This window comes from Suillus bovinus, assembly GCF_016758785.1.
Source record: "Suillus bovinus strain UH-Sbo-P2 chromosome Unknown EDB93scaffold_22, whole genome shotgun sequence".
Taxonomy (NCBI): domain Eukaryota; kingdom Fungi; phylum Basidiomycota; class Agaricomycetes; order Boletales; family Suillaceae; genus Suillus; species Suillus bovinus.
Window position 1 is genome coordinate 169,022 of NW_024542078.1, and position 26,830 is coordinate 195,851.

At 48.3% G+C, this 26,830-nt stretch overlaps 7 protein-coding genes across 7 annotated transcripts; 2 read left to right on the forward strand and 5 right to left on the reverse strand.

The window, feature by feature from the left end:
• The first annotated feature begins 48 nt into the window (after window positions 1–48).
• Window positions 49–1,851, forward strand: EDB93DRAFT_1141480 (uncharacterized protein). The gene is made up of 4 exons (XM_041449310.1): window positions 49–434; window positions 481–624; window positions 677–1,460; window positions 1,520–1,851. Exons 1-4 carry the CDS (start codon window positions 55–57, stop codon window positions 1,574–1,576), a joined length of 1,365 nt encoding a protein of 454 aa, XP_041308437.1. The 5' UTR covers window positions 49–54; the 3' UTR covers window positions 1,577–1,851.
• A 235-nt stretch (window positions 1,852–2,086) lies between these two features.
• On the forward strand, window positions 2,087–4,886 carry EDB93DRAFT_329266 (uncharacterized protein). The gene is made up of 10 exons (XM_041456109.1): window positions 2,087–2,177; window positions 2,248–2,375; window positions 2,424–2,600; window positions 2,665–2,727; window positions 2,790–3,008; window positions 3,057–3,107; window positions 3,162–3,357; window positions 3,413–3,547; window positions 3,608–4,467; window positions 4,553–4,886. Exons 2-10 carry the CDS (start codon window positions 2,268–2,270, stop codon window positions 4,604–4,606), a joined length of 1,863 nt encoding a protein of 620 aa, XP_041308438.1. The 5' UTR covers window positions 2,087–2,177; window positions 2,248–2,267; the 3' UTR covers window positions 4,607–4,886.
• A 5,834-nt stretch (window positions 4,887–10,720) lies between these two features.
• EDB93DRAFT_329313 (mitochondrial ribosomal protein L37-domain-containing protein) lies at window positions 10,721–11,385 on the reverse strand. Its single transcript, XM_041456110.1, has 3 exons — window positions 11,233–11,385; window positions 10,941–11,180; window positions 10,721–10,887 (listed from the first exon to the last, which is right to left on the reverse strand). The coding sequence occupies exons 1-2, from the start codon at window positions 11,366–11,368 to the stop codon at window positions 10,948–10,950; spliced, it is 369 nt and encodes a 122-aa protein (XP_041308439.1). The 5' UTR covers window positions 11,369–11,385; the 3' UTR covers window positions 10,721–10,887; window positions 10,941–10,947.
• On the reverse strand, window positions 11,367–14,186 carry EDB93DRAFT_1141501 (uncharacterized protein). Its single transcript, XM_041449311.1, has 6 exons — window positions 13,676–14,186; window positions 13,324–13,617; window positions 13,051–13,269; window positions 12,553–12,980; window positions 12,423–12,502; window positions 11,367–12,369 (listed from the first exon to the last, which is right to left on the reverse strand). Exons 1-6 carry the CDS (start codon window positions 13,874–13,876, stop codon window positions 11,573–11,575), a joined length of 2,019 nt encoding a protein of 672 aa, XP_041308440.1. The 5' UTR covers window positions 13,877–14,186; the 3' UTR covers window positions 11,367–11,572.
• Window positions 14,187–17,145, reverse strand: EDB93DRAFT_1141506 (plasma-membrane choline transporter-domain-containing protein). The gene is made up of 7 exons (XM_041449312.1): window positions 16,082–17,145; window positions 15,643–16,029; window positions 15,204–15,592; window positions 15,011–15,153; window positions 14,975–14,979; window positions 14,846–14,921; window positions 14,187–14,795 (listed from the first exon to the last, which is right to left on the reverse strand). Exons 1-7 carry the CDS (start codon window positions 17,065–17,067, stop codon window positions 14,352–14,354), a joined length of 2,430 nt encoding a protein of 809 aa, XP_041308441.1. The 5' UTR covers window positions 17,068–17,145; the 3' UTR covers window positions 14,187–14,351.
• Window positions 17,146–22,515: 5,370 nt separating this feature from the next.
• Window positions 22,516–22,901, reverse strand: EDB93DRAFT_1249698 (uncharacterized protein; the record flags this gene model as incomplete). The annotated part of the gene is made up of 2 exons (XM_041452902.1): window positions 22,516–22,696; window positions 22,753–22,901. The coding sequence occupies 2 exons, from the start codon at window positions 22,899–22,901 to the stop codon at window positions 22,516–22,518; spliced, it is 330 nt and encodes a 109-aa protein (XP_041308442.1).
• Window positions 22,902–24,924: 2,023 nt separating this feature from the next.
• EDB93DRAFT_329717 (uncharacterized protein) lies at window positions 24,925–26,471 on the reverse strand. The gene is made up of 3 exons (XM_041456111.1): window positions 26,089–26,471; window positions 25,308–26,018; window positions 24,925–25,253 (listed from the first exon to the last, which is right to left on the reverse strand). The coding sequence occupies exons 2-3, from the start codon at window positions 25,988–25,990 to the stop codon at window positions 25,145–25,147; spliced, it is 792 nt and encodes a 263-aa protein (XP_041308443.1). The 5' UTR covers window positions 25,991–26,018; window positions 26,089–26,471; the 3' UTR covers window positions 24,925–25,144.
• Between the last annotated feature and the right edge of the window lie 359 nt (window positions 26,472–26,830).

Below are 26,830 nucleotides of genomic sequence, written 5' to 3' on the forward strand. Positions count from 1 at the left end.
CTTTAAGTTTAGCCGATAAATAAGGTTACATTCTCCTTTTCTTTTGCAGTCATTATGAACACTTGTTGTAGCGTGCCAGACTTGGAGGCAGAGGCCCTCGTTCGAGCGCTATCTCTATTAGATATTGAAGAAGTCGGAAGATCACGCAAAGGAAAGTCACGGGAGGGCTCGGATGCCTGCTTGACGGACGAAGAAATTGCGTTCAACCTTCAGGCAGAAGACTTGAAAGCGTCCTTAGCTGAACTTCAAGACCGTAGATTTGCACTGAGCCTCGATAGAGCACTTCAAACCGACACTGCGGCTCTCAGCGCGTTGTCCCTCATCAACCAAGGGGAACAAGATGATCATATTTCTGCTCTTGCCCTTGAGAGAGGCGATGATGTACCAACCCCTACTCACTCACAAGAAGAGCTTGAATGGACTAGATTTCCGTTGTCTGTAAATTTCATTTTAATTTTCGATTACTAACGACCCCTTTAGTGAGTTCGGCTCCACTACGTCCAGTAATAGTGATATTACAGGCGTAGTCGAGCCAGACCTAGATGAAATGGACGACCTCGGCGAATATTCTCGTCTATCGTACCATAGGGGACAAGTTTCAGCTCGTGATAGAATGCCACCTTGGTTAGGCGCAATTTTCATTTCACGACCTCAGCCTCACATTGCTTTGTCCCAGGGTGGAGTGTGTCATATGCGGCGATCCTGTCAGACGTTTGCAAAGTTTCAATGCTCCATGTTCTCATTTCTATTGTCGAGGTTGTCTTGTAAACCTTGTTGAAGCGTCTACCAGGGACGAGACACTTCACCCCGTGCGGTGCTGCCAACAGCCTCTTCCCGTTGCGAACTTCCTTCCATTGCTTTCATTGGACTTGCGATCCCATTTTCAGGACAAATCTGCGGAGTTCGCAACTCGACCAAATTTACGGATTTATTGTCCCAATCAGATATGCTCGAAATTTTTGGGTTCGTCTTCTGACCGCAGGTCTGAGTTCGCCTGCACAAGTTGTCCAACACGTGTGTGCTCGGCGTGCAAGAATCGAGCCCACTTGTTTGAAGACTGTGCCGAAAACGCTCAGACATCAGTGGTAAAATCCCTTGCGTCTCAAATGGGATGGCAAACCTGTCCGGGTTGCCATGCTATCGTCGAACTTTGGCAGGGGTGTTATCACATGACCTGCCGATGCTCGACGCAGTTTTGTTACTTATGCGCAGCACCGTGGAAAACTTGCGATTGTCGGCAATGGGACGATCAACGCCTGTTAGATGACGCCGAAAGACGTGTTTACAATGAACTCGGGGCTCAGGAAGCAGCTGCGCGCCCGGAAATTTTTGTGGACCGTGTTTACGAGAGGATGACAGCGTTGGAGGAAAATCACGAGTGCCTTGTGCACAGATGGGTGTACAGGCGTGGCGGTGGATGTTGTGAGGAATGTCACGATGATTTAAGGAACTATTTGATGGTAAGATTGTCATATCTGGAATGCATGAGCTGTGTGCTGATAATTCTCGCCAACTCAAGTGTTGCAGGGATTGCCAAGTCTTGGTATGTAGGCGGTGTTCAGTGAATCGTCTTTGAGAACGGCGACATTAAAGTTATGAAGTCGAGTACAAAGCTGATTCCTGGGTTTGGATTTTGGGAGTGTCAAGCAGGCTGAAGATTTTTATATTTCGGGTAGGGTAAAACATTCGCAATGGCGACTGTCAGAAAGATGCGCCTCAAACTTCCAGGAGGTCTAACGTACTAGCAAACCTATTAATAATATTGGATGGGGTTCTGCTTCAATTTGTTATTTGATTTGTCAGCTCGTTCTAACATTCTTTTCGGCCCGCCGTCGTATAATTATCTCTCCGTGCATCATCGCGTGTGACTTGTCAAGGCTGCAGCTGCAGCTTCGTCGTCGTCTTTGCTCGTGCTTCGCTAGTCGCGATGAACTCTGTAACAGCGTCCTTCCAATAAATACCATCGCTTTTTGAGCACTGCTGCACTACTATTTGCACCGAAAAATGGGGCTTCCCGATGGGCCTCCTCCAAGCTCAATTGACCGATCAAGCTATCTCAGCTGTTTCTGAATCGATAACGTTCCAGTATGAAAAAAATCTGACCAATCGATAACAGGCGCTTCCAAGCGCATGGTCATGGTATATTAAATGATACTCGTTACAGACATGCAGCAGAAGTACGTATATGTTTGGTTCTACCCTCCACACTCCTTGTCCCATCTAAAACCTTTTAACACGCACACTCAGCTATCCTTCCTACTTTCTCGATGGATGAAAATAATCCCTCTCGGAAGACGCCCAGGGGATGGTTGAAACCACGTCGTTCAGACCCTCATCTGGTACAGGAGAGAGGCACGAGGGCAGCCAGTCGAGATGTATGGACTTTCGTCTTTAGAATTATGGTTTGTTTCTAATGATTATAGCCGTCCTCTCTCCCTGCTTCAAGCCATGGGTTTCATGAACAATTTTCAGGCTTGGTTCCCAAGTTCGTCAGCAAAGTGACCAAGCGCTTCGGTCGAGGCGCTAGGCAGTCTCCCAACCCTGAACCCACAGCTGCAAGTTCCAGCTCACAGGACATCCAACATGTTCAGTCAAACAAGGTATGTGCAAACTCAGCACTGAGCGTGCCTTGCGTGCTGTGATCGCTACTTATCACTTCTGCAGGATCTCACTGTTCCTACCCTCGAACCGAATCCTGAGCAGTCTTCCAATTCGGGTATTGCAGAAGTAAGTTTCACCAAGGTAGTTCACAATATTTTGATCTGTCTTTTTTGATGATACGCAATCAGGCCGAGCATCTTGACCTGAAATTTGTGAACGAAAGAATTGCCGAAGTTACCAAAGGTGTTGCAGACATCGGCCAGGTCCCAACAATAGTCCAAGAAACTTCTTCCGCGATCAACAACCTACCATCTGTTTCTACTATGATCGATACCACAATCGACAACTTCTCCGCGTTTCTTCGACCCTTGAAGGCGTTCAACTCCATCGCCAACTCTATTGCAAATGTACAGCCACCTGTCTCTCTTCTGTACGCAACTGACAATCATACGCAGGTTTATCCCTACGCGAAGGTTGCATTGAGTATCTTCACTTGCGCATCCAAGGTAGGCTTCTTCCTCGATCATTGGTGTTGCAGGTCTACAAAGTTTCGGTTACAGATGATTCTCGATCAGGCGGAACGTGATGTTGCCGTTTCTACTCTACTCTCAAAAATATCTGAAGTCTATACATTCATCACGGAAGAGGAGGAATTGACCAAGATTGAATCTATGGTAGCGATATATGAGAAGATAGCGCACCAGACTTTAGAGTGCGCTGATTTTATTAGCCATTACTCTGAGACGAAGAGCGCCTGTGAGTAGATCCCACTGCTTCGTTGCCTAGGACTCAATGATGCCTGTTTGTGTAGGGAAAAGGCTTGGCAAGCACATTTTCGACGAGACGGATGCAACGATTCAGAGCTACAACAACGTTCTCGACGGTCTCATGCAGCAATTCCGAGACAGGGCGGCTCGCGACACCGTTGTAATCGTCCGCCATATGGGTAAGAGATGCTTTCAGGTCTCTTTGAGCCTCATCTGACATTCCGTGACCGCTGGCATAGCTGAGAGTCTGGACCTCGTAGGGATGGAGTCCGCGGCGGGCGCCGGATTGAATTCGTCCAAATGTTGTTTGCCAAACACTCGGAAAGACATTCTGAGTGATATTCAGAATTGGATCAGCAGCACTGAGGAGGGCGCTCCTTGCGTGTTTTGGTTGTCTGGCACAGCAGGCAAGGGTAAATCGGCCATTGCCCATACAATAGCGAAGTGGTATATCGAAAACGGTGGTCTTGGCTCATGCTTCTGCTTCGATCGTACTCGGCAAGCGGGTAGACGTCAGGACAAAATATTCACGACCGTCGCAAGGGAATTGGGGGACTGCAACCCTATCGTGCGACAAGCCTTGGCGCAGGCAGTTCGTGATCACGACGGACTCGAGCGCACACCGGATATCACAAAACAATGGCAGGAACTCATCGTTGAACCGATAAGTATAGCCTCAAAAGCGATGGCTGCACCCGTCCTGATTGTCATTGATGCATTGGACGAGAGCGGGGAAGCTAATTCTCGCGAACAAATTCTTTGTCTGCTCGCTGGCAAACTGAACACTTCTACCTCACATTTATCTGAACTCCCACCCAACTTCCGCATTCTCCTCACTTCCCGCCCACTTGAAGACATTCATAACACTCTGCACGCCGCCCCACATGTTTGCCATGTTTCCCTGGATAACGTCCCATCTGAATTCACAAAGCTCGACATTCAGCTGTATATCTCCCACAAGCTGGAAGACCTGCGCTTGCGTCGCATCCTCAACGATGCGCACTTCAAGGATCTGGCTCTGAAATCTGACGGCCTGTTTGAATGGGCTTGTCTCGCCTGTGAGTACATCAAAGCTACGAACAAAGTGAGCGTGGGTCCGGTGGGTCATTGCAATGCTGTGCTTGGTGGAACATCTGAAAAAGGAACACGTCTGTTGGATATCATGTATGCACGCATCTTGGAAGAAATCATGCCGGAGGACGAGCGCGGGGAAGCTATCCCGGTGTTTTGCTCAGTGATGGGGCAAATCCTCGCCTCGTTGGAACCACTCTCCATGCCTGCGTTGATCGCCATGCGATTGCATTTTCCCGAAGAGAGCGATTACGAAATGGACCGGGTCCTTGGGCCACTAGGGTCCCTTTTGACCAGCACCTCAGATTCCGATTCTCCCATACATCCCCTCCACGCATCCTTCTATGACTTTCTCACAGACAAATCACGGAGCCATGACTTCTTCGTTGATCCATCAGCAGTACAAAGAGATCTTGCCTTTGCCTCGCTTCGAGTCATGGACTCAGAGTGCGGGCTTCGCTTCAACATCTGCTCCTTGGAGAATTCGTACTTGCCCAACTCTTCCGTGCCTGATTTGGAGAAACGAGTCAAAGAATCCATTTTGGCTGAGCTATCATACTCATGTCGATTTTGGGGGACTCGTGTAGGCTCTACATCCTTCGAATCATCGCTCGCTAAGGAAGTTGAAGCTTTCTTCGATGGAGAGCGCCTCCTTTGGTGGTTGGAAGCACTGACTCTGATGAAAAGCCTCAGTGGCTCGGTAAGGACCCTCTCATCCATTGCAAAATGGTTTTCGGTGCGTAGCTTAGGCTCATTTTTCTTTAAACGGATTCTTACGAGTAGTGGGGTGGTCGTAGGGTCATGCCGAGTTCACGCATGTCAGTCACGCTACCAGGGATACCCTGCGTTTCGTCTGAACTTTCGCAAACACTATTTTACGCAGCACCCCCCATTTATACTTGTCCGCTCTGCCATTTGCTCCATCGCAGTCGAGAATGTTTTGCAAATTTGCCTCGAAGTTTCCTCGCACCCCCGCATTGCTTCTGGCCATGTGGAGAATTGGCCTCAGATGGAAAAGATACTCTATACAAATGACCGGGTTCTCTCAATTGCACTATCGCCAGACAGAAAAAGCATTGTGTATGGTCTATTTGACAGGACGATCCAAGTGTGGGATATCGATACTGGCGAGGCATTGTGTGCCCCTCTTCGAGGCCACACTGATTGGGTTATGTCTGTCGCATTCTCACCGGATGGACATCGCATCATTTCAGGTTCATGGGACAAAACAGTCCGGGTGTGGGACTCGAAGATTGGCGAAGCATTAGGATCTCCTCTCTACCACGATGGCATTGTTCGGTCTGTTGCAATCTCACCGGATGGTAAACGCATTGTATCTGGTTCAAGCGACAAGACAATTCGGGTGTGGGGCATGGAGACTGGCGAGGCATTTTGTGCCCCACTCCGAGGCCACACGAATATGGTTCGTTCTGTCACAATCTCGCCAGATGGGAAATGTATCGTGTCTGGGTCATCTGACATGACCATTCGGGTGTGGGAGATGGAGACCGGCGAGGCATTGGGCACCCCTCTTCAGGGCCACACACATTCGGTTCTTTCTGTCGCAATTTCGCCTGATGGTAAATGCATTGTGTCTGGGTCATACAACAGGACGATTCAGGTGTGGGAGATGGAGACTGGCGAGGCATTGGGCACCCCTCTTCAGGGCCACACGCATTCGGTTCTTTCTGTTGCAATTTCGCCTGATGGTAAATGCATTGTGTCTGGGTCATACGACAGGACGATTCAGGTGTGGGATTTGGAGACTGGCGAGGCATTGGGTGCCCCCCTCAGAGGCCACACTAACCTTGTTATGTCGGTTGCAATCTTGTCAGATGGAAATCATATCGTGACTAGTTCGGATGACAAGACGATCTGAGTGTGGAATGCGAAGAATGGCGAGGCAGTAGGATCCCCACTCCAAGGCCACACTAGCAGTGTTCGGTCTGTCGCAGTCCCCTGGATGGAAGTCGCATAGTCTCTGGTTCATCTGACAAGACAGTTTGGGTGTGGGATGCTGACACCGTTATGAGCAAGGCATCGGTTGCCGCACTCGAATGCCACACTGACTCTGTTAACTCAGTTGCAATCTTGCCGGATGGATGTTCCATAGTGTCTGGCTCGGATGACAAGACAGTTCGGGTGTGGGATATACAGACTGGCGAGGCATTGGTTGCCCCTATCTGAGGTCACACTAGATCTGTCCTGTCAGTCGCAATCTCGCCAGATGGGAAGCGCATCGTGTCTGGTTCAGAGGACAAGAGCATCCGCATGTGGAACGTGAAAACCGGGAAAGCATTGGGTATGTTCCAAGGTCACACTGATTATGTTCGGTCTGTCGCAGTATCACTGGACAGAAATCATATTGTGTCTGGTTCAGACGACTGGACAATCCGGGTATGGAATATTGAAACTGGCAAGGCATATCCTCTCCGTGGGCACTCTCACTGGGTTCGGTCTGTCGCAATCTCATCAGATGGACATCACATAGTGTCTGGTTCGCATGATGAGACAATTCAGGTGTGGGATATGGGCACTGGCAAGGCATTCAGTGCCCCTCTCAAAGGCCACATTAGTTGGGTCTGCTCTGTTGCAATCTTGCCGGATGTGTTACAATAACATTTACTCCTATTTCATTTTTCTTTTCCTGTAACCATGCCACCGACTCTAGACTCATCTAGACTCGGCTATTCTCTTATCAAGCGGGCTGTCCGCACTTCTCTTCTATCTTGATTGTAACATAGATACTATCTTGCGCTGTATGGCGGTTTCACCTATCTTTGCTATCTTGATAGGTTGTACTCTTTTCCTATCTTTGTTACCTTTCTTGTCACGACTACGCCGCTTCCTTTTACCTATATAAACCCCATGTACCATAGATGTATTCCTTAACTTAATCTACTGGGTTTTCCCCTTGAAACCTGATCTACTAAGGTCTCCACCCTTAGTAGCCTGAACTCTGATTCTAAGGCAGTCACTCACTGTCTTAGCCTGAAACCCTTGATTGCGGTAGAAGTGCTAAAACCACTCACCGCCTAGGCAGAAGTGCTAAAACCACTCGCCGCTGATCCTGCATAGAAGCCGCGGCTCGTGCAGTAGGAACCACCAGAAACCTTCCTTGTATTAGGAAGGCCGACGAACTGTTCGCCCTACAGGTCTATCTTGACCGGCAACAGCAGAACTATCCCAGTCGTAACAGGATGCATGTCACATTGTATCTGGCTCGAGGGGCAACACTATCCGTGTGTGGGATATGGGGACCGGCCAGTTATTGGGTGCCCCACTCCAAGACCACACTGACTGTATTAACACTGTTTCAATCTCCTCAGACGGTAATCGCATCGTGTCTGGCTCGTACGACCACTGTGCAGACCGTCCGGGTTTGGGATAAGACTGGCGAGGCAGTGGGTGGCCCTTTTCGAGGGCACACCAAACCCATTTTGTCTGTCGCGATCTCACCTGATGGCAAGCGCATCGTGTCTGGGTCAGAAGACAAGACCATCCGGGTGTGGGATTTAGAATTCCTAAACCGGCACCAATCGTCTGAAGCACCTGCAATATGTTTTTCATCCAACCCGACTCATGCCCTTCATTCCCCCTCCTCCTTTCTCCAAGATTCTCAAAACCCAGTCCCATCCTGCACAGACGGGGAGGGATGGGTTGTAGGTCCCGAAGGATGGCTTCTCCTCTGGATCCCACTTGTGTTATACTCGGACGCGATGCTTTTATTGTATGGCTCTGGTTCAGGCAACATGCTGGTGATTCCCAGCAATACCCCACAGCTGGACTTGAGTCGTGCCGCGCACGGCACATCATGGCACAAGTGTCGCGACCATTAGTAGGTTGTATTGCCTTCGTGGTAGTATCTGTCGGGCGGACTTGGGGTATGTAGCTATGAAGATTTATGTGCATTCTACAGATTTTATACAATGCCCGTTTTTACTCCATTTGTCACGTTCTGCTACTCAATGGGCTCCCTCTCACAAGTTTCATTTGCTATGTTTACATACATGCTGTCCTCATCTCGCTACTATATTCCCTAGAATCACTTCCCTGTTTACTTCCTGCAGGATGAAGTGCGCAATTTAGAACTCGATGTGAACTTGAACCACGTCATCCAGCACTTCCTCTCTTCATCAAACTCCATTCCATTCTATACAGCTACCAATACTGATCACAAGCAGTTCAGCTGTATGCAGAGCTGTAGCTATCAAGGAATCTATTATTAGACTCACCTACATGAAGGATCGACATTCAATAATATTTCCCCGTGCCAACTGGACTAGTACTGGCAGTGGCAGCCATATTACTAGTTTCCGCCTCTCTCATTGACCCGAGAGTATATTTGGCTGGATTGGATGGTTCTCACCAATAACATTCATGCTCTGGTACGGTGGTACCTGGCTGGACTTCATACTACAGCAGTGATTGGGTACTTTACTTCATGAGGCCGTGTAGTACTTTCCAGTGGATTAGTTGAGATTAAGGTTCTAAGTCGTGCTTTCAGCAAGTGAGTCGAGATTGCAAGAATGTCGATGGCACTGACTAAAACTACGGTCTTTTGATAGTCCAAGGTGGTGTAGGCGTGCGGGATCGGAATCTTGGTTACCGTTTGTGTTTTGTCCTGAGCCTGAGTTTCCTGTAGGAAGGATGAACAGTTTCAACGTCCATGAATACTGCGTATCATAGTATTTTTTATCCTATCGAGTATGCTGAATCTATAGAGGACAGTACATTCATGGTACAATGGCAGTCGGTTATCGGGAGTAGTATTGATCTGCCATAGGTCCTGGAGAGTGGATGGGCGAGAAAAGAGACGGTTCATCGTTTTATTGATCCCGAACCCCTCAGCATGGCGTATGTGGTGGTAGCAGCGCGATTGATGCGTCCAGGTGGAGAACGTGGATCAATCTGTCAAAGGATGATGGGATGTGCATCGAATATACTGTATCATGTGGACTTACATCATCGAAGAACCTACTAGTCGGCATTGGAGCGCGTCTGTGGGTCTGGGACAATTTTCTGCAGGGCTGAAGCTAAGGATCGTACAAAATAACGAGGGTGAAAGTGTACCTTGAGAATTTTCTCAGTGGACTAGACTATATAACAGGTCAGCGTGAAATATGACACCATGAGAGTATTTGATCACCCGTTGAAACTCCCTCTGACTGACTCTGAGGAGCTGTCCATATTCGAATGAACTTGTTGGTACAGCTAGTTATAATGAGCTGGCTGTCCTTGGAAAATGTCGAACACAAGACAATATCAGGGTGCTCGATTGGCTCGCCGATGGGTTCGAATGTGGTCGCATCAAGGAACCGCGTTGTCTTCAAGCATCGTAGTATGATGTGATTGCTAAGATTAATATCGTGCCATTGGGAGCAGTGGAAAACTTCTTTCAAGTTAGTGTGCGCGTCGAACTGTTTGACGGTGTCTCCAGTAGTGGCATCTGACAGGACAGGGTATAGAGCCGCGAGGGTATACTGTTAGTACAAATCTAAATCGCATATAGGGGGTATAAATGCAGAAGAAAACCGCAGCAGAAGCGACTCGGACCTATAATGCCAACCATACTCATCAGTGGGGATGCATTACCAGGCTCCATGCAGTAGAATCAAACAGTGAAAGACTCTTACATAGTACGTGTACTACAGCATTGCGAGAAAATTAGTTATATGGAGGTGCCAAGCCGTTCACTGGGGCACTCATCCCCAAGGTTCTTGCGTATTTTTTTCTATCACCACCGAGCAGGGAACGCCCGCCCGCGGATGAAAGAGAGTGAAGTGAGCTCCTGCTGCTAGCTGGTGAAGCGCAGGCAGGAACAACCCAGCCTATGCACAATTTTCAGTCTTCTCGAGCCAGAAGGCAGATAGTATTTGTTGGAAGAGGAAGCTAGAATTGTGTGAATCAAACAGTTGAAACACCTGCATAGCGAGGTGGCAGCACTAAGAACAGAAAATCTCGTTGATGTTTGTATCTGCTTGAGAAACAACTGAACCGAGTCAAGTGCCTGAATGTACCTCGTGCACGAAGAAATTGGATGTGTTTGAAGAACGACGCGAGGATTGAGATGCAGAGACCAGCCGCTTGCCAGCCACAGGAATGCATTGAGGGTGACCGGTGAAGGACGCCGTCGTAGGTCAAATTAACTGCAGGGGATATGGCTAAATGTATCAAACAGACAATGTATATGGGTTGGAGATGCCAGAAAGGGATGAGGGTGAACAAGGACGCGACATAGACCCTTATGTGACATGGCTAAAAGGAAATCGTGTGCATATGAAAAGCAGCGACGGATGGGGGTTTGGGGGCTGCATTCGCCCAGGGCAGGTGTTGAAGAAAAACAGGAAAAAGGCGAAAGGCGAAAGAAATCAAGTGTCCTGGGTTGCCCGGAGGGCCAAGACGAATCATTTTCAACAGCGCATTTCGATACAGTGCCGATACGGATCTGGGAGCCATCTTTGAAAAAGAGCGTCAAGCATGAATAACAAAATTGCTCACCACCAGACTACTGTGTCTTCATAAAGTTCTGGTCCTTGATGCGCTGTTGATTCTCCTTTCTGAGCCGTTTCTTCTCTGCCTTGCCTCCAGGCCCGTCATCTTCATATACTTTCGGCTTCAGAAGGTCCCATAACCATGAAGGATACTCGTCATCAGGTAGAGCTATTACTGGAGGCTGTCCTTTCAGATAATTCAATCCTTCCAGGATTGTACCGGGTGGACACGACGAAAGTGTCTTTTCTGGTATAGGTGTTAACGTGAAGTACTGTGGTTTCTAATTCTGCATGTTCACCTTCAGTAGCCGACGCGTCTTTTGCACTTGTGTTCAATACCCGTTCTGTATTCAAGCTCTTCACAGCATAGCTGCGTGCAAGACACGGAGAGAACACTTGCCGAATGGACGACCGATAGAGTGCAAGGAAGGACATTGCAGATTTGTGACATATTTGTCACAGCACGATGTAATTAAATCTTAACACAAAATTTGAACAATTTGATATAACGAAGAGTACATATAATCGGATAATTTTTGATACTTCCATATCATTCACTAATTGAATGGCTCCACTAAACGTTCGGCGTCTAGAGTGGAGCAGAAAATATCGAAAAGCGTTGATGAGTTGCGAGGAGAACTACCCTTGGCGGAGTGCCGCTCTCGCTTGATCAGCTCGTCGTACGTTCTTGGCGGTTATCGCTGAATCAAGGCCTTCTGTCTCGGGAATGTTTTCTGCGCTTGTTATCGCACCGAGTGCGAGGCTCAAGGCAATCTGACTTTGGCCAGTGCGGATAGCCATCTCCGATGCATTCCCAAGGGCCACGACAAGCTGCTTTCGAACACCCTTGACCTCCTCGGCATACTTTCCGCGCGTATACCTGTCAAACGAGACCAAGGAGGCTGCAAGCTCTGCAGAGGACATGAAGTGCATCCGAGCGTAACACGAGTTTGATTGAGAAACTTTCCGTCCAGACTCTGTACGAGACTCCACACGCCGGACAGCGATTAGTAGGAATTTTCGTATGATATCGGGATGTGTAATCATTTGTACTTGATCTAAGCAAGTTGCGGTTGAGAGACCATTCGGTGCTTTCTTGAGAGCTTGAATTGAGTCGAGAATGCCCCGTTGAGCAAGCACGGCCAACAATCGCGCGAGCGCTGTAGGGCCCATGACAACTTCCTCTGCGATCTGCAAGGGGGAATCTACCTGGGGAGCTGCATGTGAGTCGCAAACTTGCAGTGCGAACATATCCTGTGTTCGCTCCGCATACATCAGATAGCCTTCTTCGTTTTTCGGGTCTGCTTCTTTTATTTTCTGCGATGCAACGTAGGCCACACGAAGGAGAGACTCCAACTCTACGTTGGTAATCCCGCATGAATCTGCTGCATGACTCAACGTAGTAATCAACCGCAGGACTGTGATCCGTTTGATGCCTGAACAAAACAAAACTCAGTAGTGCAGTATCTTCTGACTCCAGGCACCGCACCTCGTAATTCGAATGCAAGTTGAAACGTCCTTTTTCCAAGGAGAGTTTTTGCGCCATAATTTTTGACGTTGTTGAACAACCTGTGAAAAAAGGCTCAGAGACAAAAGTGCAATCAACAGTAGAAACTGACAACTCGACTTGATTACAATCCTCTTCTTCGACGCTCATCCACACTTCAATCAGCTTTTCGCTCCAATCTTGTCTTTCAGTCAAAATCTTTAGGGCTTGAGACAAAGCTTTCCACTCCTGGGTTCTCGATGAGCCGTCCAACGGCGAAGACACACCAGGTACTACGTAAGGGGGCCATTGGAATAGAAGTGCAAGAATTTCGCATGCAACAGCGTCACTCTGCCGCTCAGGGTACCATGCTGGTCGAGGCGTGATCGCACAATCAAACAACAAATCGACAATTTGCGGTTTCTTCTTCAGAATTTGAAGGCGAAACTTGGTGGGGAGCATGGGATAGGTACAAAGAAGACCTTGAGCAGCCCAGAGAGCATCGTCATGAGCCAGCCCTGAGTATCGCAGAGCACATTTAGCCACATCGGCTTCGGAAGCCTTTGAAAGAGATGAGGAGGAAATGGAGTTAATGTTAATTCCACAGACATGTCTGCAGCCAAAGACCTACATTTTGCCCTCTTAAAACAATTATTCCGCCCTGCCATTTTGTCTCTGGAGCATAGAACTGTTCCACAAAAATTCGGGGTCCTTGGAGCACAAAGACGCAGAGCTTCGCAATAATATCCGCTACCATATCCGCAGGAATCCTGTTGCAAATTAGACCAGCCAAAGAGCGAATGGTACAAGCAGCAAGTCTGCGGTGCGCGCAGAGCCAGCTATCTATGTTCTATGTCATATCCTTCAGATCTCACCAAAACTTGGACATCGCATGTCCCCTCACCTTGAAGCAGAGGTCTACAATGTCGTGATTCATCATTTCCTCAGCAATCGATCTTCTTTCTGCATCTGTCCCTACGTGCAAGAGGTCATCCAACACTGCGAGTCCGCAATAACTGGCCAGAGCATGTCCATTCTTCATGCCGAGCCTAAACGTGCCATATCTCGACGTGATCAAAATCATGACTTCGACTAGGTTGTACTTTAAGCAGGTTTTGATCAAGAAGTTGAAACCGATAGGTGCTCGTTGTGCTTCAATTGCAGTCCTTGACGATGTGGTCCGGTCCCATAGGATGCCCTGAAATAACCGGCAGTTGAAGTCACATTCAAACGATTATGACACAGACGTTACGCACAGTCCATGTACAAAGGAAATCCGGGTCCACTTGGGGGTCTTTGAGTCTGGCAAGGTCTCTAGCCATATAGCTATCCAAGACATCGTGGTTGACAGTATCAAAAGTCCGTTGGATTTCGATTTCGAGTGACTGTTCCCACTGTGCATAGGACTCCGCCATGATAGAAGGGTCATAGGGACCCTTGAATTGATTTGCTGACATATTTTGGTTGGTGGGATGAACTGCGAGTCGGGCGCTATCTGATTCGGATTGACCGTTCAGAACCGTCGAAGCTTGAAGTTGTTGATGTTGCTTTGAAACAATCAGTGCTCATAAGCTGCGAGTGTCGGAGACATCGGAACACAAATCTGGGGGAGGTTAAACCAGCAGCTGAGTACGCTCATACGTGGTTCTGCATCTCATCTGCAAACAACATGTGGACGCTCGAGAGGACTCCTTGGTGAGAGAAATTTGAAACGAGGACAGTGCTACTAGCGAAACCGTATAGCTCAGTTGCAACCGTGCTTGCACGCTGGTAAACCCTCTCAATCTAGGTCAAGAACATGAATATGTAGATGAATATACATTAAATACAAAAACAGGACGTGCAAATATACAGCATAATGCGATTAATCTATCCTGAGATGTCACCATCATCGCAGATTAGTATGACTATAATTGCCCAGTTCCACTCCTATTAGAAAAGCCCCGACCCTGGGAAAAGCTGAGACTCTTCACCGTGGTCTTCCTCTCCATCAAGGCTCTCGTCATCCGCTGGCGTGCGATGGGGCTCGGGGGAGAGATTGTACTCGTGGACTTGAGCTGCAGGTGGATCAAACCCTATAGGTTCGGGCTCGAAAGGATCAATATCTGCATCTGGGATGATTGGTTGTATCGGCTGGACAGGTTGGACAGGTTGAATAGGGCGTGGAGTAGGTTTTGGAGAGGGAGGTGTATATCGTTGAGGTACGCGCGGTGGGTTGGATCTTGGAGGAGAGATGGCTGTTGGGCGCTTTGACCCAGTCGGAGATGCCTGTTCAGGCCGACCTGACAACGACGAGCGTGGTTGAGTTTGCGGTTGTGGAGCCGGAGCCTGAGGTTGTGATCGAGCTGCGGTCCGAGGCTGTATCTCGTATTCGAGCTGAATGCAGTTGTGAGTAGTATTATAAAGCCATTCGAAAATACACCCACAGCAGCAAATACTTCCTCCCTATGTCTCTCACCCACATCTTTGTCGATGCAATAACATAGATACAGCGTATCAGCACTAATATGGTAATGATTAGCATGAGAACGTTGTGCTGGTTGATCAAAACATACACATCCTTGACTAGTCCTACACAAAACAAGGCCCACGATTGCGGTGACACCACCGGCAAGCAACGAAGCTCCCAACGCATAATCAGGTGCACCTAACGTGTGTGCGACAAAAAGATACGTCATAAGTGCGAAGGGGAATGTAAGTGTTAATGGTGCGTAGGTGAGCATCCGTAATGGTGCTGGATGGCATGTCAACTATGATTGTGCGGACCGTAAAGAAGATACGCACGTTCGGTCTTAAATTTCTTGCGGTACCGACCTGCGCTAGCAGTTTCGACGGCAACAGTGAGAGCCCGGGCCCTCCTTGCGCTCACAAAGAAGGGGTCTCCAGTCAACCCAGTATATACGAGCGCATATTTGCTCAAGGATGTTGTAACGCTCTCTAGATATGAGACTGCCATACCTGAACCAAATATTATAGGCTGACACCACGGACGCAATGCAAGCGGCAGGTAGAGCGGAAGCCAGCGCAGAGCCAGGGTGAGGAGCCCTAGCAATCGGATACCCGTGAGAATGAGCGCGCTGAGGACAATCGATCCGAGAGATGGATATGCAGCCCGCATGAGAGCAGCATGGATGATGTGAGTATCGCTTGGCAGTGGAATTGGAACATCAGGGCTGAGGTCATGAGCAAACGAGATAACAACTAAGGAGAAAACAATGCTCACTCGGCAAAATACCAAGCGCCAATAACACCCGCACAACTCGTACGTAGCATCCCCTTTGCGATTCCCCAGCTCCAAAACCACACACCGACCACACCAAATATCGCCCAGTTCGTCCATCCTTGAACATGCCCTTCTAGTGTCCCATTGGGTTCATAGACATAACCAATCAAAAGGAGTCGGAATATTACAGTAATGAATGGTATAGATGCAACCAACATGGCAAGAAGCATCACAGGAGAGAGAGCGAGAAGAAAAGGGTTTGCGATGAGAAGCCGTGTAGTAAGGTCAAGGATAGAGGAAGTTGAATGGATTTCTCGGGGTAAATTCACTAGGCCTCTAGCAGTGATGACGGAGAGAACGAGGGGTACAAGTGAGAATAGTCGAAGACTGGACACCTAATGAGCTTCCGGGGTAACAACAATAAAAAAATGGTGCTCACCCAACTGTCTCACCCCAAGTTGGTTCTTGGTCTCCATCCCACATGAAGCTACCAACGAATGCCCAGATAGCAGAGATAAAAAGTGTAGCTGGTATGAATACTGATGTTGCGATCATGACTGGACGAACAAATATGCGGAGGAGGAAAACGTGGGCATATGCCATAAGAGCGCTCAGAAATGTCAATATGGTAAGCAGGGGTACCGTATGCAGCAGCGTCGTGTATGGGAGCGAAACCTTCCGTCCGTCATCCTTGCGAGTTTTGCCAAAAAATAGTAGCAGAATGGAAAAGAAGACGCATACAGAAACACCCGTACACCAAAGTATGGTCCAATGCGAATCGTTAAACTTTCTTCGACTTCGAGTGATATGCCGCGGATCTGGTAAAGAGAATACGTCGATGGGGCGTGTGGTACCATCCCTTGGCAGTAGTGACTCGGTCAGAGATAAGGAAACAGGCTCGCGAGCTCGTGAAGGTGGAGGCGGAGGATGCTGAGGTCTAGCAGAGCGATTAGGCATGAGTTTCGGTGAATCGATTGCAGGACCAGGGGAATCAAGAGATGAGGATGAAGTGGAGGGTAAAGGCGAGCGAATTCTTCGAGGAGGAGACGCTTGGTGGGCAAGCCAGCCCTTTGGATAGTCTTGGGACTCGGCTTGGCCATAGTCAGATGTCATCAAAGGGATTGACTGAGAAACATGATGAGAGGCCCCTGGTAGGTCATCATCCCCTTCGTCGAGGCGCAGATATGGGTCTTCATCGTCTATATCATATGCTCGACTCCTAATATTTCCGCGACTTGACAGTCTGCTCACACGCAGATGAGGGTCGTCAACGTCGTCAACATCTGCATCACGATCATCACCTGCACGAGACCCTTCGTCGGTTGTGAATGAAAAGAATAAAGGCTGCGAAGAGGACAGACTCGATGCTGGATTATGCTGCTGGGTCAAAAATTGAGAGGCGTACTGAGCGAAAGATTTTGCCATCGCCAGACCACGTCTCCTTCTTAGTTGTGAGTCGTATGCAGAGTTGGTGAGCGATTCTCCCCGGGAGCTATGTGACACTGACAGCTCTTGCCCTGCATTAAAAACCTGGTCCAAGGTGACTTGCGTAACCGTAGGAAAATTTTGCTATATTCGGCGATTATGCCAGTATTATTCGGTGCTATTCTCCTCGCCATCTTCTGCTACATCTGCAGACTGCTTCTCAATTGTGGCCAAAGGCTCTTGGACCCGAACCCACTGCATCTCTATGTATGTGTATTTGTATCAAAGTATCCATATATCTCTCAGGAATGCAGCAGACCTGACAGTATCATGATATGTCGAGCCTCGATAACACAAGACCTTGGGCTATGTCACCCATTGAAATTAGGACCGCAAGGTGCTTAAGCTACGATGGGTTTGGGTTGTCGTTGTCGTCTTCCTTTCCGACTCGCGTCACCATAGTACAGGAAGGTCAATCAAAGGTGAGATAAGTATACCTCCTCCACTCCCAACACAAGTATTTGAACAGGAAAGGTGGACACCCAACTACACGCATGTATCTGTATAAAGATACTACTTCGTCTTCCAAATGGCGAGTGATGCATTTGTCCACGTAGCCAGATCTAGCAAGGTGCACCGCACTAGCCAGTTCATCACACAGCCTACAGGAAAGTAAATCTGTGGCAGCGCGTCTTGTGAATGGCTTTATGAGGCATCAATTGAAACTGCAACGAAACCTTCCATCAAATACACTTGGCGAAGCTATGGGGGGGGGGGGGGGGTGGTTTAGGGCGAGAGATTTCCGGCGCCGCATTGTGACTGCCAGCCTCGTTACTTCGCACTCCTTCCCAGATTCTAGGACCTATGCCAATGCTAACGTGTAGAAACGAGGCCGTGGTGATAAGCCTGATCGGGATGGTCGCTTGGTTCGCTGTGCACTGTCTATGCTACTGCTTACTACTTACACAAGATTTTAACAACATCGACCCTTCTTAAAATACACGAAGAGCCAGCAAGGGATATCAACGTCTTCATACCCAGCTGATATCCCATCCAAGTACTGACCTGAAATTCTCAAGGCCGTCCCACTACACTTGTCATGAATACTGTAACCGAAGTCGATCAACTACTCTCCTCCAGTACAAAGCCAAGGTTCATACCTCGTGCAAGAGATCTATTATCGTCGAGGCACCTATAGTACATGCGCATCAGGAAGCAGCCGAGCTCAGCCCTTTTTACTACATACGTCAGTGTTCTCTCGGGCACTGTTTGTTGAGAAGCATGAACTCCAAGTCGGCTCGTACTCTAGGAGGCCTAGGCCAATGGTCGGAGAGCTGAAACCCTATAATATTTTTCGAGAGACATCGAATGCATACTTTTCGTGACACTTCGTTTAAGAACCATCAAAGGAAAGTCCCATCTTCCTAGAAGTTGCCTCTGAGAACAGCTGTTTTCCTTCTATCAATGTCTGGCTACATACCTTACTTTGATTTTTCAAAGGAGTCCCATTATTGAATTGTAGGCTAGCCTAATATCGACAATACGTATAGTCAGTGCTAGTAGACTTGCAGTAAAGTGAGTATTGATCTAACTATAGTGAAGCGTCCCGGACAACCGTCACTCCGCCCGGATCACTCCTGCTAAGTGCTTGGCGCACTAGCTTTGTGCAGAGCACACTAGGTCGATTATGGAGGCCACCTGCTATTCCTGCAACATCGTACGGCTGAAGACACAAGAAAAATTATGCACCAAAGAATCTCATATTCGCTGGGCGAACGAGGGTGGCTAGTGGGGCTGGCACAGTGTGGTTGGGAATCCGGACCTCACAGATTGAAGGGGGCCGGGAAAGTTCATGCGAGGCAGTGTCGATGGAAGATACTGCCGCCACCATTGGCAGCCGTAGCAGCCTCACAGAGTCGGCCAAAAGTCGAACCTCCTTAGACGCCTGCCGAGAAACCAAATTTTGCGGTTACAAAATTGAAATCTTCGCTTCCTTACTGTCCGGCCGCCTATTACTAGTGACGGCTTGGTCAATCAGAACTTCAAGTGCCGATGGGCTTATTGGTGATCGGCACTGGCAGATAACGTGCTGCAGCCCAATGCCTATCTGAAATCACTGGTACTGTCATTGTCTAGGCTATTGCAATTCAAGAGAGCCCACCACCGGTCCTTCGGACACGTTCAAGTTCAATATAAACATGTCCGTATTTTTCAGCGTTTACCAACTGCGAAATTACACCGGTAGAGACCCTCCAGGTCATAACGTGTTCATTAGGTTCAAACGTTCGTGCGTCATGTCTTACTTTCGGGGATCGCAGCTAATGATCAGCGGATCTAAGCCCTCGGGGTAAGACCGCTTGGCGATGACACCTTACAGTAGAATGAATAGGTACGTGAACAGGGAGTATGTTTAGTATTGAGGAATGGCAAAAGATTACTGAGTTGTCACCGCTAATGGAGAGCCCAGTCCCAGAGAGCTCAAAACCTGCAGGGATGATAGGGGGGATCACGAAACTATCTCATGGGCAGTCTCTTTATGATTGATATCTCCGCAGATCCTGACAGCAAGCCGCGAAGATATGGAATCTTGACACAGGATAGATCGTGGTCCATTCGACCTTGGTTCTTTGGGACGGTATTTTCTCATATGACTCGAACAAATTCATTGTGAAGTCAGGTGTGGGGAATGCCGCGGAAGTGTCTGGAAGTTATTATGGAGTGTGGGAGACTTCGCGGTAGGTTGGAGACCGTGACGTATGCAACAGTGTTCTGGACAACCAAAGACCTGACCGCCCCTGACTAGCCTCAGGCGCGATAGCGCCAGGGATGATTCACGAGTTCGAACTGTCGATGCTGGAGCCTCGCTGTCTCAGAGCTCTGTTCGAAGGCTTTGATGTTCAGATCCCCATCCTGCTCTACTCTCACTTGACTCATGCCAACAGTAGCTTCTCGACCGGATATGATCTGCAGACCTACATATGCAGCATTTCATAATTTTGCTAGCATCTAGCCTGCACAAGAGCCAAAGCACAGTGTGCGCATCCATAGATGTGTCTATTGTGCGCCAAAATTCTTTTGCAAGACAGTACGTCTGAACCCAACGCTTTGCTCGGGATCTACTCGATTATTCGCTCTTCCCTGACGCCTTGCGCTGCTTCCCTGCACCGTAATCCAGTGATATCGCCTATGATGTTCTCGTCCCTGACCATGCTGACCTTCCACTACAATGGACCCACAACAACCCGCTGCCCCCCTTCTTGCCCTTTACCGCACAGATGTGGTTCGTTTTGTTTGCGACGATGACCTTCCGTTACCATTTATGTCCTTAGTCTCTTATTTCCTCTCCAAGTTGACTAGACAATCACCCTGTGATTCCCAGTTACATACTCCTACTGTCTGGCTGCTCCTCTTTCGATTCACCACTGAGTTCAGACGTAGTTCACGTGTAGAACGCGAGTGTCAAATCGTTATTTGCCGTTTCCATCTCATATCTGCATCTTATCAGTTTCGACGCACGCTAGCACCATTCACCATCGCATCCTTTGACATTGTTTCCGTAACCGTCACTCTATATCGACCCCTGTTCATGCAGGTCTTACACCATCGTTTATTTTCCTCTCGCGCGGATTCCAAGTAATGACAATGGCTGGGTGCTCAATGAATACTTCAAATTTATTCTTCTTTTACATAACCGGGATTCACGACAGCAATCCTGGGCAGTGTGACGGAGAACAGGAAGCAGCCTGCATTTTTGCTTCTACAATGGCTTCGCGAACATGACTGAGTGTTTTCACTTTGTCACTCGTCGCGACATGATTCACTCACAGGCGTTTGCAGACCACAAGTCTTCAATCAGGTTCAATTGGAACTCTGCATGGATGACATCCATGTGATCTTGAGAGCGTCCTATCCAACACAAATTTTCATTGCGGCGATTTCCATGTCTATGTTTGGCTGGCTGATCTCCTTACGCATAGCGTAGTTGACCTATCTCGTCTTCTGTCTCACAGCTCCTCAGCGAATACGAAGTGATGGAAAACGCTGAAAAACGCTACTTGACAGATAACACCGTCCGTTGGTCGTGCCTATGCTTCTGATCAGGGCTGGTAAGTCTGAACCCTGCGCCACACAGCATATCAAAATCGTGTTTCCTGATCACTGCAGTCAATTTTCTGAAAAATGTAAAAAAAAAAAAGGTGTAACATACACAACTTGTATCGAACATGTCAACTTTGGAAATTATCTAGTAGACGATGAGTTTGAAGACATTATTCGCTTACATGCATCGAGTCTGACTTGACGAACGAGGTACGCCATGCTGTATGATTGCATCAATGAATACGCGGCATCGTGCCACTTGTATTTGTGAATTTGCCACTGACCTTTGTCCTCTGTCCTTCGGCCAGGAGGCAGCTACGCATACGTTGCTTTGGGTGAAATGACTTCTTTCCTGTCCGCGGTTCGTAATCCCTTGATGCTGATCACCGCGGTGCTAGCACCGACCACAAGGAAGCTATCATATGCGCATCCCAACCAAACCCGTCACCTACGGCGTTACCGCAAACGGATCAAGACGTATCGTACCAAACAACCATGCAGCGTGATTACAGCGCGTGTCTTCTTCGGGTTCGTAGTACCCCAAGCATTGGCGAGGATTACGGAACTCGTTGTCTTGCCTTCACGAGAAAGAAAAGAGAATGAATGGCTGACAGGCGCATATTATGAGGTGTTGTTTGGAAGTTTGGCAGGACCCTTTTGATGCGCAAGGCATATTTTCTTTTTCGGCCAGGCCAACTGTTTGCCGAGATGGCATGGCATTCTAGGGTTGCAGGCAGGCGTGAGTGTTAAAGTTGAAGGCTTGATCCATGGCTCTTCCATAGTATGGCGGTGTAAAGAAGGGCATGTATGGGAATTTGGCTTGAAACCAGCAGCATCCTATAAGTAGATGCTGCATATTACAAGTCATCATGGTCTGGCCTGGCCTGGCACGAAGAACCTTGAAACATAAAGAGATCGAAACAATGTACCACATATGTAACTTTTTTTTATAAATTACTGATCATAAGATGATTCTGATCTTCCCATAATGTGAACACGCGGACGAGCGTCTCTGCGGCAATCCCAATCTAGTAAAACCTCGACGACTATCACGTACTGCGAAAGCAACGCGGGAAGAAATTCAATAGAATGGAACGAATGGCACAAAATTAACGAGATAGGCCCATAAGTCTATCTTCGTCGAGCGCCTTGGCCATGAAGTTATCACGATGTCCGCGGATTCATTCAGCCACTCATAATGAATCGTATTTCATCGAGTCGAGAGTCACCCCGCGATCCACGAGATTGGCTATTCGTCAAAATGAGATGAGTGGGACTGAATGAACAAGTCTTCGATGAGATACATGCGTTGTTGGTCTGTCTTGAATGAAGCTCTCCCCCAGTCGTATCTCAGGAGGAGATGCCAACGTTTGTGCGATCGAATTTGATAGACCCTAAAGGAAAGGATGATCCGCTTAAATCAGAGGTATAGGCTGGTATTGGGCATATGCAAAGGTACACTGATTCGGGATCTAGCGAAATGAAATAGATAGGAGACTGTGAAACATCTTCAAGACATAAGAGATAATCGCTGGGCAAAGGGAAATCGATGAGATTGCGGGCAGAAGCGCGGGTCATTAGACTCACCGAGGTAGCATGGGTGATCTAGAACAAAGGAGGGGAGAAGACAAAACATGTGATATAGTGAAGAGCGAATCAAAGGATGCCAGCACCGTCCATTTGATGCCTTTCTTCAACAATGAGAATGGTGGCGGGTGGCGGAGTGGCACAAGCATTATTGAGCCTGCAAGTGCAAGCCTTGTGTCGAATCAATTGTATTATTGCCCATGATGAGATGCCTAATCCGTCGCGGAAGTAAAGTGGCTTGAGTACTCCGTTCTAGCAGGTTCATTAAGTCGCCTCCAGTCTCCAAATTCGATACAGGAACACAGCATTCCGATGCTGAGCAGGGAAAGCTCCACACCTCACCGAAACCGTGAGGTGCTCATAACAAGAAGCCTTCTTCGCTTCCTCGCTAGATTGAACTACTTCAAGTACCAACTTGGGCGATGAAGACGGTATTGCTCCCGCGGCGCGGCTCGGCTAAGCTGATGAGCGAATCCCGTAAAAAAGGGATAAAGGATGAGGCAAGAACAAGGCAGGATCTTTCGGATAGATAGCGAATAGAATTATCTGTGGATTGTGTATTATCTTATCAGGTTCCGGCTCGGGAGCGCGCGCTACGGTCTACAGAGAAGCGGTTTTAAATCCACAGAATTAAAAGTAAAAATGCAATGCAAACAGCTGACGGAGAAGTCAGAGGCGCTGCTGGAAACTCGCCTTTCGAGTGAGGATTGATGGACGCCGATCAGACTGCATCTGGCGAATGACCCGGATACAGAAAAGATGTATCACTTACCACATAAAATAGTATGCGCAGCAGTGTTTGAACTGCAGATAACTGATCAGGCAAAAGACCGAACGCGTTGCAGAGGGCGTGTGGGTTCGACCCTGGATTTACCCATCTAGATACGATAATCCACAGGTAGTACAGGATCACGCGTCAGGCAGAATGACAGCATGAATTCGAATAGCCAAAGATGTTGCGGTGATGTTACGTCGAGGGCTGACGGGTGCAAGAGGCCTAGGCGACAGCCTGGGAGCGATGACACAATAATGTACGCATGTATGACCAAGAGATAGTCGAATAACTGAGAGGTAATGTGTCGGAATGCAAATGCAGATCACGGATAATCGGAAGCATCGGCCGGAATGGAGTGCGCAACGTTTGAGGGTTTATCCCACAGGCATTATGCGTGTGGGGTAGTCGAAACGATATCAATACGCAATCCCGCCGGAACGAACGCGTCGTGATAGGAACAAGAGACCACGCGCCTTCCGACTCTTTGTGTTACGTTCGTTTTTTGGAGCTGGATAAGGAGTCGAGGACGGGTCAAGGACCGATGATTGCCCACGCCACGTCGGCCACCATACCGTTCCAAGGCTTCCATTCAGTCGTGTCTGGTTTAGCGCAGAAAAAAAAAAAAACTTCGCTTGATGAAGCGACATGTCTTGAAGATAAGACTAGGATACGAGCGCCACATCGGATCGGGTCTCACATACCCGTGGTACGCAGGATGCATGCTAATGAGGCCACATAGTACGATGTTGTAATATGGATAAATCTGGTGAAGGAAAAAGGATCAACTTTACGCATACAAATCTGGCAACTTGGAAGGGCGCTCCCAACAGTATTAGTACGTACTCGTCCATGAGAGAACGACAGTTTTGTAGAGTTGTCTAATTGAGAGAGAGAGATAAGGGCTTATGATTCCAGGCTGCGGGTAGTAGGCAACTATGTGCGGCGTGACAAGCTGAGGAGCGCTAAAAGAGAAAGACATGAGGCGACATGAGACGGTGATGAGCTGTCAGAACTACGGCAAGTGCCGGTCTAGGCCGACGGAGTGATCACAAGGCAAAATGTTTGGTCATTTCATTGTCATTCAATCGTGTCTCCTCTGCGCTCCAAACTACGTATAGTACTAGTGCTACTCCTTCTTCGTTGCACTATTTGCAACTTCTTCCCTCTCGTTCCCTAGTTCAATTCCCCTGTTCTCCTTATCGGATCCCCGTATACTTCCAGGAAAGTCCCGCCGGGGGACGTAGATAGATCAATAGATATCCGGTCCGTAACAATGAATAGAAATGTGAATGCATGATTGTTGCATAGATTGTCCATTGCGCGTGCGAAAGAAAGATTGAAACGATGCGAAAATAAGAAAATGCCGAGGAATGAAAATGCGAATGCGAATGTGAAGGTTTGCGCGAATCGGGTCGCGCTTACAAGAAAGCGCCGCTGAAATGCGAAGTTGAGAAATGCGACGTTGAGCTAAAGAATAATATGTGCGCGTGGACAGGTGCTATGCACGACGTGTCCCATTGGGTATTGGGGTATGCCTTGGCGACATGCGCTCAAAAGGAGGAAAGCATATACATTGACTGGCGTGATGCTGTGATGACGTTGAGTGGAGTGGAGCATTTAGCCAGACATTCTCCGCTGAATTCTACGCTTAGTCCGAAATAGACTAAAGCGTAGGCTCAGTGTGAAGGCGTGCCACTGACGACGAATGGTGTGTCCACAAGTAGGTCTACAAGCACATTGTCAGCTACTGAAACATGACTGGATTGTGGATGCAACTCACGTCCAGTCGCTGTCACCTGCAAGAGGCTGAGGCGCCTCGATGTGAGAGTTCTCGGGATACATCTCCTTCTCTGTCTGAGAATGTTTCTGGGGAGACTTTGATCGCGTAGTGAAGCACTTCTCCTTGAGAGGCGCGTGTTCTTGATGATCTAGCTGCTCATCTTCATCTTCAACTTCAGCCAAATTTCTCGACTCATACGACGAGGGCTCGTCGTAGGGGTAGTAAGCAGGGGAGGCGTAGTAAGCAGTAGTGGATGGTCTCCTCTGTTGCTTCTCGATAGATGCACGTCTCTGGTAGACTTCCTCATCTTCCTCTGCATCACTCTCGTCTGGATATGGCCGCTCCAAACTAGGTTTTGAGTGCGCATGGCCAAAAGTGGGGAAGTCGCGGAAATCAGGATCATGGAGGTCGCCGTGGTGATCAACATAGACCTCTTTGATAGCAGTTCGTGAGCCTAATGCCTTGAAAGCTGTTTGATGAGACGGTGATGCATATGATGGGTCAAGGAGGCGTGCGATGTCAGAAGCTCGGGTTGAGGGCGAATATGTGCGATGTGCAGCAAACGGGTTTACACTAAAGTGTTGTGAGGATGGGGAAGGAGAACGTTTACGTCTGAGACGATGTCTTTCGATTGGTGGAGACGCTACACTGCGTGATGTGGATGCAGATTCATAGGATGCCATGGTTGATGTTGGATCAAATTGGGTTGTACTGGTGATTATGCGGGGCATGTCCGCACAGGTAAGAAAAATGTTATTTGAATGGTGGGCTATATGTATACCGCGAGATGTTGTTATTCGGGTCGGGTGGACTATAGCCAGATTTAGTTTACGGGCAGGGAAGGCGGGCTGCTTGAAAATTAGAAGCACGGCGGGCCGTCACCGAAAAAAAATCAAGGGTCGAAAGGCGATTTGGAGGATTGTATAGTATATCCCAAGGTTAAGCCGTGTACGTGAGCGACTTGATATCGTACAGGTTAAGGGGTGAGGATACACGGACATGATGGGAGGACAGGAGGATGTTTATATACGCAGTGACAAAGGTGAGCTGTAAATCCGGCAACCCAAGACAAACCGCGTAATCGTGCACCTTGAAATCCAGATTAGGGAATAATATCCGATTATAGAATGTCAACCGATTTGGGGTCAATCTGAGATATGCGGCGATTGCGCCAGTACTTATCCATTTCTTTATCGCCTCAAAGTAAGTCTTTATCAGGAAATACCCTCTCGTTCCACGTTCTTGCCTCGAGTTTGTTATAAATTATTATAAATTATTTTATTATGTAGATTATCACGACTATCACCGACCAAGCCGGGAGAACACGCCATGACTCGTCCGCAGGCACCGCAGCTGAGTCAAGTGCTGAACTGTGCTGACTCACCATTTATTCCGGCTCCTTCCGTTCCACTCTTTCACGTGTATTCACCAATGATATCACCCTGATATTATTCGGTCACCATCATTCCCCGACTATCGAAAGCATGTGAGCGGATAGCATTTCGATCTCATCGGTGCGTTCT